This window comes from Megascapheus bottae, chromosome 9 (genome assembly GCF_031878675.1).
Source record: "Megascapheus bottae isolate mThoBot1 chromosome 9, mThoBot2.hap1, whole genome shotgun sequence".
In the NCBI taxonomy this organism is placed as follows: Eukaryota; Metazoa; Chordata; class Mammalia; order Rodentia; family Geomyidae; genus Megascapheus; species Megascapheus bottae.
Genome location: NC_143517.1, coordinates 36,482,613 through 36,502,649, shown reverse-complemented (window position 1 = coordinate 36,502,649; position 20,037 = coordinate 36,482,613). Strand labels below are relative to the sequence as shown.

General features: G+C 40.4%; 1 protein-coding gene across 1 annotated transcript in view; it reads right to left on the bottom strand.

Moving 5' to 3' along the window:
• Positions 1–20,037, bottom strand: part of Ints8 (integrator complex subunit 8) — a 59,434-nt gene that overhangs the window by 35,845 nt on the left and 3,552 nt on the right. Inside the window, exons 3-10 of the mRNA XM_090339080.1 lie at positions 18,279–18,419; positions 17,902–17,973; positions 17,104–17,155; positions 13,756–13,938; positions 10,372–10,479; positions 5,788–5,943; positions 3,343–3,443; positions 2,823–2,964 (exon numbers count right to left, since the gene is read on the bottom strand). Of these exons, the coding sequence (XP_090195206.1) occupies positions 2,823–2,964; positions 3,343–3,443; positions 5,788–5,943; positions 10,372–10,479; positions 13,756–13,938; positions 17,104–17,155; positions 17,902–17,973; positions 18,279–18,419 (955 nt within the window). The remainder of the gene's footprint in view (positions 1–2,822; positions 2,965–3,342; positions 3,444–5,787; positions 5,944–10,371; positions 10,480–13,755; positions 13,939–17,103; positions 17,156–17,901; positions 17,974–18,278; positions 18,420–20,037) is intronic.

Genomic DNA, 20,037 nt, shown 5'->3' with positions numbered 1-20,037 from the left:
TTATCTCCAATCAGAAGTGATGATATGGATCAAGAGGTACAGCGCTAGCCTACATCTGAAAAGCTCAGAGACAATGCCCAGGCCCTGAGTTCAAACTCCACCACTGACAAAAAAAAAAGTCTTTCAAATATATTTGCCTATGGGGCTGGGAGTTTGGCTAGTGGTAGAGTGCTTGCCTAGCAGCACTAAGACCCAGGTACAATTCCTCAGTACCACAAACACAGAAAAGGCAGGAAGTGGCACTGAGGCTCCAAATGGTAGAGCTCTACCCTTGAGAAAGCCCAAGGACAGTATTCAGGCCCTGAGTTCAGTTCCCAGACTGAAGGAAAAAAAAAAAAAAAAGCAGTGGCTCACACCTGTAATCCTAGCTACTCAGGAGGCTGAGATCTAAGGATCAAGGTTCAAAGCCAGCAACAAAGGACCTGAGATTCTTATCTCCAATTAATCTCTAGAAAATGGGAAGTGGGGCTTGGCTCAAGGATAGGGTGGTAGCCTTGAGCTGAAGAGCTCAGGGACAGCGCCCAGGCCAAATTCAAGGCCCATGACCCACAAAAAAAAAGCGGGGGAGGGCTGGGAGTTTAGCCTAGCATGCACTAAGACCCAGGTTCGATTCCTCAGTACCACATACATAGAAAAAACAAAAAAACAAAAAAACGAAGTGGCGCTGTGGCTGAAGTGGTAGAGCTCTAGCCTTGAGAAAGCCAAAGAGCCAAGCCTAGGACTGGCAAAAAAGAAAAAGAAAAAAAGAAAAAGGAAAAGGAAAAAAAGAAATATTGCCCAGGTTGGTTCTAAATCTAGATCCTCAGATCTAGCCTCTTAAGTAGCTAAGATTGTAGATAAACATTAGCATTGGCTCTCAGCCAAATACTAGGTTTATATTATTCTAAATATATATTAAATTAGGTTTTCTCAGCCACACACTGAGAAGTTAAACCCCAGTACCAAACAAACACACACAAAAAAATCGGGATTTATTCCCATATATTAATTACAATTAATAAATCAAAATCAATACAGTATCATTAGTGATTAGTGTTAAATTCTCAAGCCCAAAAAGGCTGTCAAATCTCTAAGCACAGAAATGTTTTTACTTTTTTTTTTTTTTTTTTTGCCAGTCCTGGGCTTGAGCTCAGGCCTAAGCACTGTCCTTGGACTTTCTCAAGGTTAAGAGCTCTACCACTTGAGCCTCAGCACCACTTCTGGCTTTTTCTATGTATGTGGTATCGATCCTGGATACATACTAGGCAAGCACTCTACTACTAGGCCAAACTCCTGGCACCCACACAAATGTTTTTAATAGCATTATTCATAACAGCTAAAAACAGATCAATGGATAAAAAAATAGAGTATTACCTATTCAATGCAGTATTATTATTATTATTATTATTATTATTATTATTATTATTGCCAGTCCTGGGGACTGAACTCAGGGCCTAAGCACTGTCCTCTGGCTTTCCTCAAGGCTACACTTGAGCCATGGCACCACTACCGGCTTTTCTAAGTATGTGGTACAGAGGAATCGAACCGGGGTCTTCATGCATGTTAGGCAAGCAATCTACAATTAGGCCAAAGTCCTGGCCTTCTATGTATTATTACTGTCATAAAGAAAAATGAAGCTGAGTACTAATGACCCACACCTGTATTCCTAGCTATTTAGGAGACTGAGACTGAGGTCTGAGGGTCACTGTCTGTCTGAGGGTCACTGTCTGAAGTCAGACAGGGCAGCAAAGTTCTGATGAGCTGAGACAGCACCCAGTCCTTGACACACAACTGACAAAAAAATAGACAGATGTATTCATACATGCTACAGCACAAAATTGGAGAATATTATGGTAATTTAGAGAAAATTGGAGAATATTATGGTAATTTAGAGAAGCCAGTTACAAAAGACCATTATAGTGAGGTTGTGGCTCAAGGGGTAGGGCGGTAGCATTGAACTGAAGTGCTCAGGGACAGTGCCCAGCCCAGAGTTCAAGCCCCATGACTAAAAAAAAAAAAAAAAGACCATCATATGATTAAATTTACATAAAATATCCAGAACAGAAAATTCTAGATAGAATAGTAGCTGCCTGGCATTAAAGGTACTTAGAGAAAATAAGCAAAAACTGATCATAGTTAATCAGTTTCTTTTTTTTTTTTTTTTGCCAGTCCTGGGCTTGAGCTCAGGGCCTGAGCACTGTCCTTGGACTTTCTCAAGGCTAGAGCTCTACCACTTGAGCCTCAGCAGCACTTCCGGCTTTTTTCTATGTATGTGGTACCAAGGAATCGAACCCGGGTCTTCATGCATGCTAGGCAAGCACTTTAACCACTAGGCCAAACTCCCTGCCCTGTTAAGTAGTTTCTTTTAGGTGAAAAAGAAGTGATGATTCCACAAATCTAGAAAGATACTTAAAATAACTAAACTATATACTTTAAAACTGTATGGTTTTGAGTTGTAACATGATTAAGCTATTAAAGAAAAATAAAAGGTGGTACCAGTGGCTCATGCCCGTAATCCTACTCAGGGGACTGAGATTTGAAAATCACAGTTGACCAGCCAGGGCAGAAAAGTCCATGAGACTCTTATCTCCAAATAACAACCTGAAAACTAGAAGTGAAGCTGTGGCTTTAAGTGGTAGAGAACTAGCTTTGGGCTGAAGAGGTTAGTTCAAGCTCCACAACTAAGAACAAAAAAGAAAAAAAAGAAAGAAAAGAAAAGAAGACAGCACGGAAGACCATAGCCTATCATTAGAGTGATAGCCACAGAAAAATGGAAGTGAGATTAAGGTAGAAAAGATCACAATATACAACAAAATTACAGATCAAAGGGGAAAACATCTTACCTCAAGAAGAAAATCAATTTTTTCTTTGTTTGGTCTAAGAAATAGTTGGTTAAATTGAACACTAATTGTTCTGCCTTCCAATATATCACGAACTGTGTTGCAAGCACAGACTTTAAAACAGATTTCATCTAGAGCTTCATTTCTGTAAAAGGCAAAAGTGGATCCACTAATGTTATTTTTGTCTTTTGTTCCTAACAGGTTAGGATTTTACGGTTTTTAAGCATAATAGTAAATAGATACCAAATTGGGGAGAGGGGGAAAAAAGGAGAAAATGCTTTAAGTTTATAAGGGCTGATTTAGTTACAATTAGGCGACAGAATGCAACTTTTCTCAGAACAACTTTTCCTTCCTAAGTATTTTGAAAATGGACTAGAGCAACTAACTTAAAATGTCTCTACTGACTATGTAAATTTCCCTTATATGAATAAAGTGAAAGTAATGTTGAAGATTTTTGGGTAATTAGAATATAAAGCACTTGCTTTATATTCAAAAATCAAAATGTACTTTTCAGGTTACTTACCCTTGTTGCGCTCTCTGAAAGAGTTCTCTTAAGACTGATTGCCGGAACTGGACAGGTAAACTGAAGGTCATGTTATCATCAATGAAGATCTGTATTACCTCCTAGAACACATATTAAAAATTGTACCCAGTTAAAAATCATTGAAAATGATTGGAAAATCTAACTTAAAGAAAACCAGGGTTGAGGATTTAGTTCAATGGCAGGGTACTTTCCTGGATAGTCCAAACCCTGAGTTCAGTCCTCAGCTCTGGGAGAAAAAAAAAAAAATCTATCTTTGGGGCTAGGAATGTGGTTTAGTGGTAGAGTGCTTACTTAGCAAGCATGAAGCCCTAGGTTTGATTCCTCAGTACCACATATACAGAATAAGCTAGAAGTGGCACTGTGGCTCAAGTGATAGAGCTCTAGTCTTGAGCAAAAAGTGTCCAAGGAGGTCAGGAGCATAGCCTAGTGGTAGAGTGCTCACCTAGCATGCACAAAGCCCTGGGTTCTATTCCTTGGTACCACATACACAGAAAAAGCAGGAAGTGGCGCTATGGCACAAGTGGCAGAGCACTAATCTTGAACAAAAGTGTTCAAGGACAATGTCTAGGCTGTGAGTTCAAGCGCCAGGGAAAAAAAAGGGAAAAAAATCAAAGGGGAAGGGAAAGAGGAAAGGGAGAGGGGGAAGGGGAAGGGGAAGGGGAAGGGGAAAGGGGAAAGGAAAAAGGAAAAAGAAAAAGGAAAAGGAAAAGCAAAGGAAGACAGACAACCAAAAAGGGCTGAGAGTGCTTGAATGGCCCAAATGAAGCCCTGGGTTCAATTCCTCAGTACTACATAAACAGAAAGAGGTCGAAGTGGCACTGTGGTTCAAATGATAGAGTGCTAGCCTTGAGCACAGAAAGGTTCAGGGATAGAGCCCAGGGCCTGAGTTTAAGACTAGTGATAGAGTGCTTGCCTACCATGCACTAAGACCTGGGTTTGATTCCTTAGTACCATATACATAGAAAAAAGCTGAATATGGTGTTGTGGCAAGTGGTAGAGCTCTAGCCTTGAGAAAGCCCAAGAACAGTGCTCAGGCCCTTAATTAAAACCCCAGGACTAGCAAAAAAAAAAAGAAAGAAAAAAGAAAACAAAAGAATAAATAAATAATAATGACTGGGAGTTTGGCCTAGTAGTAAAGTGCTTGCCCTACAATACAAAGACCTAGATTCAGTACCACATACATAGAAAAAGCCAAAAGTGGTGCTGTGGTTCAAGTGGTAGGGTTCCAGTGTTGAAAAAACCTAAGGACAGAGTTCAGGTCCTAAGCTCAAGCCAGGAATGGCAAAATAAATAAATAAATAAATAAATAAATAATATCAAGGCTAACACTGTACCACTTGAGCAAAGACTCCTGGGTTTTGCTGCTCTGGCTGAATCAAACCCCAGTCCTGAGACTTCAGCCTCCTGAGTAGTTACAGGCATCAAAGACTAGAGGATGGCAATCCTTCTTAGGGAGATCTAGTACACAGGAAGGGGAAACTGCTAATGGAATTAGTATAGACACATTAGCAAGAAGCTATCAAGCCTCTTGCTCAACAGTGAGCATCTAGCACAAATAATGGAAAGGGTCTGGGATGTAGCTCAGTGGCAGAGTGCTTGCCTATCGATCTCAGTACAAAAAAAAAAAAAGGAAGAAAAATAACTTTCTTATAGCAGAGACAACACTCGGCCATTTGCCACTTCACAAAGCTGGAATGACTAAGATGAAATTCAAGATTTCAAGATAGTGATTGTGTTGACTAAATTTTTTTTATTAAAGAATTTATTAACATTGATTTTTACATCATATTTCAAATGACATGTTTAACAAACAAATATTGAGGAAGGGAATCAAAAATGTCATAGATACATAAATTTTTTAAGCCTACATTGCATAGGCAATTGCTTTTACAACTGTACTACTATATTTTGTTTTTCTAGTAACATCTTGGTGTGAATACAAAATATTTTAAACCAAGTAAACTCAGAAAAAAAATACCAATAGGACCAGGAATTTGGCCATGGTAGAGTGCTTGCCTAGCAGGCACGAAGACCTATCTTTGATTCCTCAATACCACATACATAGAAAAAGCTGGAAGAGGTGCTGTGGCTCAAGGGGTAGAACGTGAGCCTTGAGAAAGCCCAAAGACAGTGCTCAATCCCCGAGCTAAAGTCCAGGAATGGCAAAAATAAATAAATACATACATACACACACACACACACACACACATACATACCAGCAATATGAGACATTTGGATAAACAAGTAGAATTTCTCACTAAATATTAAGTTCTTCTGCAACAGAATTACTAGCATTATTCTTTATGCAATTTCAAAGTGCATGACTTGCCTCCAATCACACAGTAAATACATGTAAGAATTTAAAGTCAGTTTGGCTCCTAAAACTTTTCAACTACACCATTGCCTCCCCATTATATGTCTTACCTGATAGTTTCCAGATCGCAAACAAATATGAACTTGACTATATGGAGTCAACTGTTGAGAGGTACTATCAGAAGAAGGTACGAGAACATCACATGCTTGACAATAGCCAGCTAACCGCTTCTCATCTATGGTACAATGAAGAGATAATGAACCTATCTGCAAAGTAAGAGTTATATACCATTATCCATTATGAAAATAGAAACAATAGTCTACCCACTTAGTGTATTTTACCAGAACCAAAAAGTGATAAAAACTTCAAAACTGGAGGAGTTACCAAAAATGAAAAGGCTAAATGTTTAGGAAAAACTATTGTTCAGAGGCAAGATTTTAAAGACTGTAAACAACAACAACAACAAAAACAGTATCTAACAAACAATGAATGTGACCCACAAAAATCAAAACTATTTGATCATTTACTATCTGATAATTTCCAAAAAGGGACTGCAAATCCAAAACTATATACTCTCAACATTTCTATGTATATATATATACATATATATATTTTTTCCAGCCTTGGGGCTTGAACTCAGGGCCTGAGAACTGTCCTTGGGCTTTCTCAAGGCTAGTGCTCTACACTTAACAGCACCACTTCTGGCATTTTCTGTGTACAAGAAATGGAGGAATTGAACCCAGGGCTTCGGGCACAGTAGGCGAGCACTCTACAACTAGGCCACACACCCAACCTCCTAGTTCAGAGTTGTAAGATAAACACAAAAAATGAATATGACAAGACATTAATCAAGGATGCTATTAAAAACAGCTTAGGGCCAGGAGTTTAGCCTAGTGGTAGAGTGCTTCCTTAGCATGCACAAAGACCCGGGTTGGATTCCTCGGTACCACATACATAGAAAAAGCTGGAAGTGGTGTTGAAGCTCAAGTGGTAGAGCTCTAGCCTTGAGAAAGTCCAAAGGACAGTGCTCAGGCCCTGAGCTCAAGCCCAGGACTGGCAAAAAACCAAACCAAAACAAAACAAAACTAGGAGACTATGCTCAGGATCTGAATTCAAACCCCATGACCAGCACCAACTAAAAAATTAGATTTAGCCAGGCACTGACAGCTTATGATTGTAAACCCTAGTTATTCAAGTGGCTGAGTTACTATGAAGATGATGGTTGGAAGCTAGCCCTTGGAGGCAAATCCATGATTTAGCTCTAAGCACGAGAAAGCTGGAAATGAAGAAGTGCTAGTGGCTCACATTTTTAATCCTAGCTACCCAAGAGCCAGGAAAACACATGAGGCATTTTTTTTTGGGGGGGGGCAGTCCTGGATCTTGAACTCAGGACCTAAGCACTATCCTTGGGCTTTCTCAATCACTTGAACCACTTCCGGCTTTTTCTGTGTATGTGGTACTGAGGAATGGAACCCAGGACTTTGTGCATGCTAGGCAATCACTCTACCCTAGGCCCACATGAGATTCTTATTTCCAATTAACACCAAAAAACCAGAAGCAGAGCTGTAGTTCAAGTAGTAGAGTACTAGTTTTCAGCAAAAAAGCTCATTAACAAGTTTAAGCTCCAGGACTGACACACATACAAACAAACAAAAAAGCCCCCAAATCCATTCCAGCCATGTCAGAAAAGTCTACAATATGTCACCTCCCAAAATAAGAGGCTAGCTACTCAGAAAGGCTGAGGTCTAAGGATCTCAGTTCAAAGCCAGACTGAATGGTCAGGAAAATTCATAGTTCATGAGACTTTTTTTTTTTGGTGGGTCATGGGGCTTGAACTCTGGGCCTGGGCGCTGTCACCACCCTACCCTTGGGCCAAGCCTCACCTCCCAGTTTTCTAGAAGTTAACTGGAGATAACAGTCTTAGGTTCTTTTGTGCAGGAACTGGCTTTGAACCTTGATCCTCAGATCTCAGCCTCCTGAGTAGCTAGGATTACAGACGTGAGCCACCACCACGCCCGGCCCATGAGATTTTTATCTCCAATTGACCATCAAAAAAGCAGAAGATTTATGACTCCATAGACATAATGTTTTATTACACAGATTAATATGTATCTATGACATACAAACCTTGAGTTTAATGTTAATTATGTTCTAAAATCTAAGTGCCAGTGATTGTATATAGAGATTCCCTTCTTTGTTTGTTAAACATGTCATTTGAAATATGATGTAAAAATCAACGTTAATAAATTTTTTCAATAAAAAAATATATAAAAAGAAGCAGAAGAGCTGTAGCTCAAATGGTAGAGCTCTAGGGTTGCTTAGGAAAGCTCAGGGACAGGATCCAGGCCCAAGTACAAGCCCGAGGACGGACACAATGATAAATGAAAGCATAAACAAATAAATACTAATGGCAAAAAGCTCAAGTCTTAAGACATTGTGGTTCAAGACTAACCCAGACAAAAAGTTCTCAAGAGCCACAATCTCAACCAGTCCCAACTGGAGGGTTCATCTGACATGCTAGCTTCATATGGTAGCATAAATAGGAGGACCATACATGGTCCAGACCTACCTGGGGCTAAGTACAAAACTCTTAAAAAAAAAAAAAAAAAAAGAAAAGAAAAAAAGAAACAACCAGGGCTGGGAATATGGCTTGGTGGTAGAATACCTGCCTAGCATGCAAGAAGCCCTGGGTTTAAATCCTCAGTACCACATAAACAGAAAAAGTTGGAAGTGGCACTATTGCTTGCTGGGAACCAAATAGCTGTTACTATGACATCCAGAAACTGTAAGTTTCTGTAAACTGAAAGAACTTAGTAACTGTAAGACTCTGTCTATAAATTGAAAGAATCACTTGTTGTTTCTACTACCCCTTCCATGATGACCCAACTGCAATATTCTGTTAAGCAAAAAAGAACTTGATTTATGTATCCTGTTTGGCAGAACATTTTGACCAACTTCTGACCCTCTCCCCAGGTTTGAGGTACATGTTGTGCAGAGATAGCTACTAAGCAATCTGCTTGCAACAGTTACCTCTCTGCTAAACATATATATTCTGCTGTGCAAAACTAGATTGAGATCTTGATCAGAATACTGTCTTGGTCTCCCTCCTTGTGTCTGGTTTGTCTCTCTCATTCAGGTCTACTCCTCCTCGAGCTCTAGTTGACTACCCTGCAGGCCAGGGCAATTGCTCAAGTGGTATAGTGCTGAGTAACAAACCCCAGGACTGGAAAAAAATATATCAGCGAACATCCACATAATAAAGTTACATTTCAAATGTCTATTACAAGATTCAAGAAAGATACAAAATAGTATAAGTGGCATGAGCTTAACTGTAATAAAAGGGAAAGACAGTTGGCCACTAGTCGGTCACATTGGTAAGCCTAGCTACTCAGGAGGTTAAGACCTGAGTGAGGATCATTCTTTGAAGGTAAACAGCCTCGGCAGTTTATCTCCAATAAACTACTCAGAAAAAGCCAGAAGTGGAGCTGTGGCTCAAGGGGTAGTGTTTCCTGCTTTGAGTACAAGAAGCTCAGTGATAGCACCCAGGCCCAGAGTTCAAGCACTAGGACAGGCTAAAAACAAAGCTGAAAGCAGAGATATAGCCAAAGAAGTTGAGTGCTGGTCTTGTGAGAACAAGGTAAGGGAAACTGTAATGCAACCCCTTGTACACCACCTTTACAATAAAATTTAAATTAAAAGAAAAAAAAGATAAGGGATAGTGAACCCAAGCCCTGAGTTCAAGCACAGTAACAACTAGTATACCAGTTCAAAAAAAAAAAGAAGGCCAGGCACAGTGGTTCATGCCTGTAATCCTAGCTACTCAGGAGGCTGAGATCTGAGGATCTCAGTTCAAAGCCAGCCAGGAGACTGAAGTCTGTGAAATTCATCTCCCATTAACTGCCAGAAAACCGGAAGTGGCACTGTGGCTCAATGGATAGGGAGGTAGCCTTGAGCTGAAGCACGCAGGGACAGTGCCCAGGCAGAGTTCAAGCCCCACAACTAACCAAAAAAAAAAGAAAATATGCTAAACAGCAACAAGTTATTTCCAGGTAACAACATTTATATATATATATATATATATATATACACACATACATATATATATACATATACACATATATACACACGTGTGCATATCTATGTGTATATATACACATATGCATGTATGCATATATGTATTTTTTAAAATCAGTTTTCATCTGGGTGCTGGTGGCTCATGCCTATAAAACTAGTTACTCAGGAGGCTGAGATCTGAGGATGACAGTTGAAAGCTAGCCCAAGCAGAAAAGTCTTTGAGTCTCTTATCTCCAATTAACCAGCAGAAAACCAGAAGTGGCACTGTGGCTCAATGTGGTAAAATGCTAACCTAGAGCAACAGAGTTCAGGGACATCACCCAAGCCATGAATTCAAGTCCCATGACAATATTCACAGCCCAAAACAATCAGTTTTTAGTACTCATTCTGAATTTCCTAAATTTATTATATGGAACATTTTGTTTTAGCTTTTGGTTTCTGGTGCTAGGAACTGAACCCAGGGCCTGTGCATGCTAAGCACACTGTTTTGTTTTTTTCTTTAAATCGAGGAGCTTCCCCACCTTCACACTGAACACAGTGGTTATCTTCAGAAAAATTAAAGCCAAAAAAAATTTCATATTTTATGGCACCAAATATTATATATCTATATGGCTATTTACCTCTGCAATTAGTTCTTTGGTTCTAAAAAATTTTTCTCTGGCATTTTCATAGACAGCTGAATTTGTGGAGCCTTGCTGAAAGTATGCTGCACCCAAATCATAGCACACCTGAAAAGGTAATAGGTAACAAATTAATCACTGTTCATGATTTGACAAAAACTTAAATTATCTCTATGGCAGAAAAACACAAGGGAAAATAAACACAAGTTTAAAAAAATTCATAGGGCAAGACACAGTGGCTCACGCCTGTAATCCTAGCTACTCAGGAGGCAGAGATCTGAGGATCAAGGTTCAAAGCCAGCCCAGATACTCACTGAAGACCGTGAGATTCTTATCTCCAATTAACCACTAGAAAAAGTGGCGCTGTGGCTCAAGTAGTAGGGCAGTAGCCTTGAGGTGAGGAACAGAGTTCAACTCCCATGACTAAGAAAAAAAAAATTCATGGGGCCAGGAGCACGGCCTAGTGGTAGGGTACTTGTGTAGCATGCACAAAGCACAGGGTTTGATTCCTTAGTACCACATACACAGGAAAAGCTGGAAGTGGTGCTGTGGCTCAAGTGATAGAGGCCAAGTCTTCAGAAAGTGCAAGGACAAGTCGGGAAGTTTGGCCTAGTGGTTGAGTGCCTGCCTAGCATGCACAAAGACCTGGGTCCATATTCCTTGGTACCACATACAAACGAGAGAAAGCTGGAAGTGGTGTTGTGGCTCAAGTGGTAGGGTTCTAGCAGTGAGGAAAAAAAACACAAGGACAGTGCTCCAGGCCCTGAGTTCAAGCCCTGGAACTGGCAAAAAAAAAATAAAAAAAAATGACTAGGCAAAGCAACAGAAACCAACCATGATTTAAGGGGAAAAAAAAAAAAACTGGCTTACTGCTGAGATTTTATGTAACTACAGAATTACTGGAAAAAATGGGGCTGGGAGTTTAGCCTAGTGGTAGAGTGCTTGCCTAGCAAGCACGAGGACCCGGGTTCGATACCTCGGCACCATACACATAGAAAAAAAAAGCTGGAAGTGGTGCTGTGGCTCAAGGGTAGAGCTCTAGCCTTGAGAAAAGTCCAAGGACAGTGCTCAGGCCCTGAGTTCAAGCCCCATGACTGGCAAAAAAAAAAAAAATTACTGGAAAACACAAAGATTCAGGTGAGGGAAACAAAAGCAAGCACAAGAAAGAAAGAAATCTACAGGCCGAGAATTTGGCCTAATAGTAGAGTGCTTGCCTAGCATGCGCAAAGACCTGGGTTCAGTTCCTCAACATCACATACCTAGAAAAAAAGCCAGAAGTGGTGCTGTGGCTCAAGTGGCAGAGGTCTAGCCTTGAGAATGCCCAAGGACAATGCTCAGGCCCTGAGTTTAAGCCCTAGCACGGGCAAAAAAAAAAGAAAGAAAGAAAAAAGAAAAGAAAGAAAACTAGCCTAGGGGAAAGGCCACTACAGTCAATCTCAACACTGTGTGCTACAGCTTATGTTTACTGCAGCCACCAGCTTTAGCAGCAGCTATATTATTCTACAAGTGCTGCCCCAAGAAACCATGTTTAAAACTTTACTGCTGCCACCCTCCACAACACATTCTGTACCACTCTGACTTATGAGATGATAGTTCAGTTAAAAGTGTATCTGTCTTTGGCATACTTGCCCTCAAACTGTATAAGGCTGGAGAAATCCAGTTTGGGAACTTAGTTTCTTTTGTGAGAAGCAGGTTCAACTTCCTACCAAGTTTCAACAGAGAGGAAATTCTTCTAACATAAAATACTGATGCTGAGGGCCCAGCGTATAGCCTAGTGGTAGAGTTCTTGCCTAGCACACAGGAAATCCTGGGTTTGATTCCTTGGTACCACTTACACAGAAAAAGCTTGAACTTGTGCTATGACTCAAGTGGTAGAGTGCTAGCCTTGAGAAAGCTCAGGACAGTGCCCAGACCGAGCTCAAGCCCCAGGACTGGGGGGAGGAGTGGGAAAAATGAATATGTAGTAAATAGATCAACAAAAACATGACAAATGAAACCAGCTGCCCTAAAGAACAGAAACACTTGATTTTATGAGGCAAAGTTTTCAATATTTTTCTTTGCAGTTTTATAATATTTAAATATTTAAAATACTCAAAACATTATCATGCCAAAAAATGAGTATAACCAATAACCTGCCACTCAAAAAAACAGGAATTGGGGCCAGGAGTATGGCCTAGTGGTAGAGTGCTTGCCTAGCACGCATGAAGACCGGAGTTCGATTCCTCAATACCACATACATAGAAAAAGTAAAGCTCTAGCCTTGAGAAAGTCGAAGGACAGTGCTCAGGCCGAGCTCAAGGCCAGGACTGGCAAAAAAAAAAAAAAGAAAGAAACACAAAAAAACAGAAATTATAACTCAGTTGTGTAATTAAGAATATCTTTAGGGTCAGGAGTTTGACCTAGTGGTAAGGGTGCTTGCCTAGCATGCATGAAGACCTGGGTTCAATTCTTCAGTACTCCTTGGTACCATATACATAGAAAAAGCTGGAAGTGGTGCTGTGACTCAAATGGTAGAGCGCTAGCCTTGAGACAGGCCAAAAAAAAGAGAGAGAAGAAAAAGAAAGAATCTGCTAATGGGTGCTGGTGGCTCACACCTATAATCCTAATTAGTCAGGAGGCTAAGACCTGTGGCTTGCAGTTCAAAGCCACCTCAGGCACAAAAGTCTGTGAGATTCTTATCTTCAATTAACCTCGTAACACCAGAAATGATACTGTGGCTCACAGTGGTAGAGCACTAGCCTCTAGCTAAAGAGCTCTAGGATAGTGTCCAGGCTCAGAGTTCAAGAACTACAACCAACCAAAAAAAAAAAACAAAAAAACTTACACCTGAGGATCATGGTTTGAAGCCAGCTTAGGGGATTAAAGTCCCTAAGACTCATCTCCAATTATCTACTAAAATTAAGCTGAAAATGGAGCTGTGACTCCTGTGGTAAGAGTGTTAGTCTTGAGTAAAGAAACCTTCGTGAACAACATTTAGGTCCTGAGTTCAAGCCCCAGGACTAGCGTTACACAACACATATTCCCCCGCCAACCTACTGCACCAATCCCCCCTAAAAGAAGCTCACCTAGCACATGTAGATTTTTTTAAAGTTTTATCAACTACCATATTGTGCAAACTAGAAGTACTGCAGTCAATATTCCTTAAGCAGATTATGAAAGACTACAAAGTATACTGTCAATACCTCATTAGTCTTTTTTTTTTAAGGAAGAAGAGATTTTAAGGAAGAAGAGAAGTTTTATAAAAAATTATAAATCACAATTGTAAAGTATCTGAGTCTGAATCATAGGCAAAAGCAGAAATAAATTCTAATTAAAAAATAAGAGGATAGTCTTATGTAAGATTTTCAGAAAAATTTGCCATGCACTGATTACAGAAACAAATACCTGGCACTGCATTTCCTCAGTTTTGATTTTCAATCCAGCAGTAGAGCTCTCAGTTTCTCCATTTACCATGCCTGGTTCCATGGACAGTAAGTCTAGAGTTCTCATTGTGTGAACATAGAGGTCCTTGTTTAATTTTAGAGCTGCCTCTAGTACCAAAATAGAATCAGCAGCTTGTTCTTTTAGCTGTAAAAATTTAATAAACAAAGTACAAATGGACTTATTGATTTACCAAAGAAATATATACAGTATATCCAGTAGCTTAGTGTAATTTGCTAGTTATTTTCAGTAAGTCAACAGAGCACCAGTAGCTCACACCTATAACCCTAGCTACTCAGGAGGCTGAGGTCTAAAGATCATAATTTGAAGCCAGCCCATAAGACTCATTATCAAAAATCCCCAAGAGACTCACCTTCAAGTGACCACTCAAAAACCGGAAGTAGGACCTGGAGTTTGACCTAGTCGTAAGAGTGCTTGCCTAGCATGCACAAAAACCCTGGTTCGATTCCTCAGTACCACACATATAGAAAAAGGCAGGAAATGGTGCTGTGGCTCCAGTGGTAGAGTGCTAGCCTTGATAAAGCCCAAGGACAATGGTCAGGCCTTGAGTTCAAGACCCAGGACTGGGGGGGTGGGGGGGAATCAAAAACCGGAAGTGGTATTGTGGCTCAAGTGGTAAAGTGCTATCCCCAAGCACAAAGATGCTCAAGAACAATACCCATGCTGAATTCAAGTCCCACAACCAGCAACAACAACAAAAAAAGTCAACAGAGCAAAAATAAACATAAGTTTTAAAAATAGAGTAAGTTCTGCCAGGTTCCAATGGCTTATGCATATAAATCTAGCTATACGTAGGAGACTGAGATCTGAATATCACAGTTCCAAGCCAGCCCAGGCAGAAAAGTCTGTGAGATTTATCTCTAACCAGCAAAAAGCCAGAAGTGGAGGACAAAAACAACAACAACAACAAATGAAACCTAGGTTCCTATTGCAAAATTAGAAAACATAAAATGTAGGAAAAATTGCTTTAAAAAAAAACCCCATAATTTAAGAGATCACTTATTATGCATCTCAAACTTGAGATAATTTTATCTGAACTTACTGAGAGCTAGGATTATAAGTATGTAATGTCACATTTAATTTATTTATTTACATTTCTTGGTCCATCATGGAACTTGAAATCTGGGCCTGGGTACTGTCCTTGAGCTCTTCAGCTCAAGGCTACTGTCCTACCCCTAGAGCCACAATACCACTTCCAGTTTTCTAGTGGATAATTGGAGATTAAGAATCTTCTGGATTTTTGGTACCCAGGCTGGTTTTAACCTCAATCCTCAGATCTCAGCATCCTGAGTATGCCTGGCCTAATGTCATACTTTTTGACAGTTATTTGAAGACTTTTTTTTTTTTTAATCGGTTGTAGGGCTTGATCTCAGGGCCTGGGTGCTATCCCTGAACTCTTTAGCTCAAAGCTACCAATCTACAGCACCACTTTCAGTTTTCTGGTAGTTAGTTGGAGGTAAGAGTCTCACGGACTCACTCCAGTCCTGGCTGGATTTGAACTTTGATCCTTAGCTCTCAGCCTTCTGAGGATTATAGGCATGAGTCACTAATGCTGGTGGTGACTTTTCTAGATATGTAGCTGTGGCTCAAGTGGTAGAGTGCTACGCTTGAGCAAAAAACTCAAATCATAGCATCCAGCTACTGTGCTTTGTCCCACAGATCATTTGTTGATTTGGAATCTCATCAACTTTTTGTCCAGGCTAGCCTTGAACAAATTTTATTTATTCTCTACCTCCCAAGTAGCCAGGATTAATAGACTTGAGATGCTATGCCCAGCAGAAAAATATAATAAATATGTGTAGTGTAGCATTTTTAGAAAATTCAAAAGAGTACAATCACCTAAAATTCAATTTCTTACATATGCTAAAAATAACATGAAATAGGGGCCGGGAGTTTGGCCTAGTGCTTGCTTAGCATGCACAAAGACCCAGATTCGATTCCTCAGTACCACATACCTAGAAAATGCCAGAAATGATGCTGTGGCTCAAATGGCAGAGTGCTAACCTTGAGGAAAAAGCCCAAGGACAGTGCTCAGGCCCAAAGTTCAAGCCCCAGGACTGGCAAAAACAAAAAGAAAAAAAGGATGAAAAATATCATAAAATACTGGTGATAAAGTAATCTATTATTAGAGCGGAAAACTTGTACAATGTGGAATATGGCATTACCTATAGTCGAAAACTAAAAATCGGGTTGGGAGTTTGGCCTAGTGGTTAAAGTGCTTGCCTAGCATGCACAAAGACCCGAGTTCGATTCCTTGGTACCACATACATACAAAAAAAAAAGCCGGAAGTGGTGCTGAGGCTCAAGTGGTAGAGCTCTAGCCTTGAGAAAGTCCAAGGACAGTGCTCAGGCCCTGAGCTCAAGCCCAGGACTGGCAAAAAAAAAAAAAAAAAAAAAGAAAACTAAAAATCTAGGGAAGTAGAGCACTAGTAGCTCACACTTATAATCCTAGCTACTCAAGATGCTGAGATGAAGAAGAATAGAATTTGAAGGGCAAGCTCAGGAAAAAAAGGTATTATGCCCCATCTCAACTGACAGAGAAGGCAGACGGAAAAGAGAAAAGAAGGGAGAGAAGGAGGGAGGAGAAGGGGGAAAGAAAGAAGCAGGATATAAGGGCATAGACTTGTCATCCCAACTACTCAAAGAAGCATACAGAGGAAGCTCAAGGTTCCAGCTGGTTTGGGCAAAAAGAGCAATACCTTTACCTCAAACATATTCAGAGCAAGCTAAGGCATGGTGGCTCATGCCTGTAATCCTAGCTACTCAGGAGGCTGAGATCTGAGGATCAAGTTTCAAAGCCAGCATGGGCACAAAAGGATCAGAGACCTCTAGAAAATGGGAAGTGGGGACTGGCTCAAGGGTAGGATGGTAGCCTTAAGCTGAAGAGCCCAGGGTCAGTGCATCCAGACTGAATTCAAGCACCATGACCCACAAAATAATAGTAATAGTAGTAATAATGATAATAAATAGAGCAGCTAGGCACCAGTGGCTCACGCCTGTAATCCTAGCTACTCAGGAGGTTGAGATCTGAGGATCAAAGTTCAAAGCAGCCAGGGAATCAGAGTCTGTGAAACTCTTATCTTCAACTAAGCACCACAGAACAGGAAGTGGAGCTATGGCTCAAGTGGTAGAGCTCAGGGACAGCACCCAGGCCCTGAGAACAAGACCCACAACCGACCAAAAATTAAATATATAAAATGTCAATGCATGTAGAACTTGATGAGAAGGTGCACTGAATACATGTTTAAAATGTGGCCCTGAAATGCTACAGTAACTCACATCAATACATACCACTTTTAAAATGTTTTCTGTTAGTTCTTTTTCTTGTTGCATCTGATTCATACTGTAAGAGAAATGATTAAAGATTATTGAAATGCTGTTCTCAAAACAAAATTCTAAACTTAAGAACACAGAAGTGAGTTATTGGGGGGGGTGTTTTTGTGCTGGTCCTAGGACTTGAACTCAGGACCTACCCAATGTCCCTGAGCTTCTTTAGCTCAAGGCTAGCACTCTACCACTTCAGCCACAGTACCATTTCCAGTCTTTTCTGTATAGTTTATTGGAAACAGAGGAATCTCACAGATTTTCCTGCCTGAGCAAGCTTCCATATATAATCTTCAGCATCTGCCTCCTGAGTAGCTAGGACTATAGGCATAAGCCATTGGTGCCCAGCTATTGTTTTTGCACTGTAACACTTCCACTCTTGTAATATGAGTATTATGTTAGGATGCTCATTCATTCATGGTAGTTTCTCATTTGCACTGCATTAAAAAAAAAAAAAAAAAACCTTAATGTAATACACACTTGGGTGGCATTGACTCACACCTATAATCCCAGCTAACTGTGCAACTGAAATTTGAAAATCATGGTTCAAAGCCAGACTAGGCAGGAAAATAGGTGTCTCTTATCTCCCATTAATCATCATAAGAGCTTTGGCTCTAAGTGGTGGAGGACTAACTAGCCTTTAGAAAAAAAACTTAGAGACAGTGTCCAGGCCCTGAGTTCAAGCCTCAGACTAACAAAAAACTTACATACATAATTTAAAATTCTGATAAAGACCCAAATGAAGGTCATTACCAACCCACTTACACACTTATCTGAGGGGGTCCAGGTTTTGCTTGTTTGACAGGAAAGCTACTTTGAACAATTGTCCTAATGGCCCTAAAAAAAAAAATAGGGGTAAAAAATTAATAAACACCACTTCAATTATTTTTTTCAAGTACTACTTAGAAGTAGTATCAAGTTTTTGAAACTTTGACATGTAATAAATAATTATGTCAGCTACATTCTTAGCAGCATGCTTTCCACAAATTTTCTCCACTGACACAAGTGTCACAAATCCCCAAATTCTCTGAAAGATGCCTAGTATAAAAGGAGACCTTTACAAATATACGTTTAAAGACCAAGAAAAATGCAATAAAGTAGGGGCTGCCCAACACTAGTTCAGAGTTGATGAAAAAAGTTACCATCGATTGTAGAGAAGTATAGCCATGGCAGTGGTCGGAGGTAAAGAAGCAAGATCCATGTCCACATGCTTTGTCCCAGGAGGAACTTTACTGATGCACAACAACTCATTTAGTAGCATATTCAATACTGGAACAGATAAACTTAAAAAGAAGAAATAAAAGGTAGCAGGTTTGTATGTCAGCTGAGTAAGAACAAAATTTCAAAAGATGCCAGGCGCATTGAATCACGCCTGTAATCCTAGCTACTCAGGAGGCTGAGATCTGAGAATGGCAGTTCAAAGCCAGTCCGGGCATTAAAGTCCACGAGACTCTTATCTCCAATTAATCACCAGAAAATGGGAAGTAGCTCTGTGGCTCAAGGAGTAGGGCAGTAGCCAAGAGTTGAAGAGCTTGGGGACAGTGCCCAGGCCCAGAGTTCAAGTCCCACAACCGATCAAAAAAAATTTTTTTCAAAAGATTATGAAAATTTCATCACAAAAGCAGGTAATACACTGAGCTTGGAATGGTGGCACAAGCTTATAATGCTAGCACTCAGGAGGTTGAATGGAAAGAGAAGACTAGCCTGGGCTACAAAGACCCTATCTAAAAAAAAGAAAAATTACATAAAGTCTTCACTAGCCAACCTTCCACAATTACCAACTGATACCTAGTCTTATTTTTAATTTCTACTCTTCCAAACTTTTAAATATTTCAGATTATATCCCACAACACAATTCTTTCTTTTTTTTTTTTTTTTCTTTTGTTGGTCATCAGGCTTGAACTCTGCGCCTGGGCGCTGTCCCTGAGCTCTTCAGCTCAAGGCTACCGTCCTACCCCTTGGGCCACATCACCACTTCCAATTTTCCAGTGGTTAAATGGAGATAAAAGTCTCATAGACTGTGCTGGATTTGAACTGTGATCCTCAGAACTCAGCCTCCTGAATAGCTAGAATTATAGGCGTGAGCCACTGGGCTGGGCCCCAATTCTTTTTAAAGAATTTTTTTTATTTATTTAATTTTTTTTTGTCAGTCTTGGGGCTTGAACTCAGGGCCTGAGCACTGTCCTTGGATACTTTCTGCTAAGGTTAGTGCTCTGCCACTTGAGCCATAGCGCCATTTCTGGCTTTTTCTGTGTATGTGGTAATGAGGAATTGAACCCAGGGCTTTTTTTTTTTTTTTTTTTTTGCCAGTCTTGGGCAGAGCTCAGGGCCTGAGCACTGTCCTTGGACTTTCTCAAGGCTAGAGCTCTACCACCTGAGCCACAGCACCACTTCCAGCTCTTCTATATATGTTGTATCGAGGAATTGAACCCGGGTCTTTGTGCATACTAGGCAAGCACTCTACCAGTAGGCCAAACTCCTGGCCTGAGGGGCCTCTCATTCTTACCTAGATTTTTTCACTCAAGGCCAGCACTTTTACCACTTAATCGACATTCTAGTTCTGGACTTCTGCTGATTAACTGCAGGAGGTAAGAGCTCAGGTTTGTTTGGCAATACTGGCTTAGAAACTCAGAATTTGCTCCTTATTTTGTTCACATACAAAGTTCAAAGTCCATTGAGTACCTAGGGTTAAAGGCATGAACCACCAGCACCCAACTGGCTTTCAACCTGTGTGTGTGTGTGTGTGTGTGTGTGTGTGTGTGTGTGTGTGTGTGTGTGTGTGTGTGTGTGTGTGTGTGTGTGTGTGTGTGTGTGTGTGTGTGTGTGTGTGTCGTAGGCCTTGAACTCCCAGCTTAGGTACTGTTCCTGAGCTTTTGTGCTTAAGACTAGCAGTCTACCACT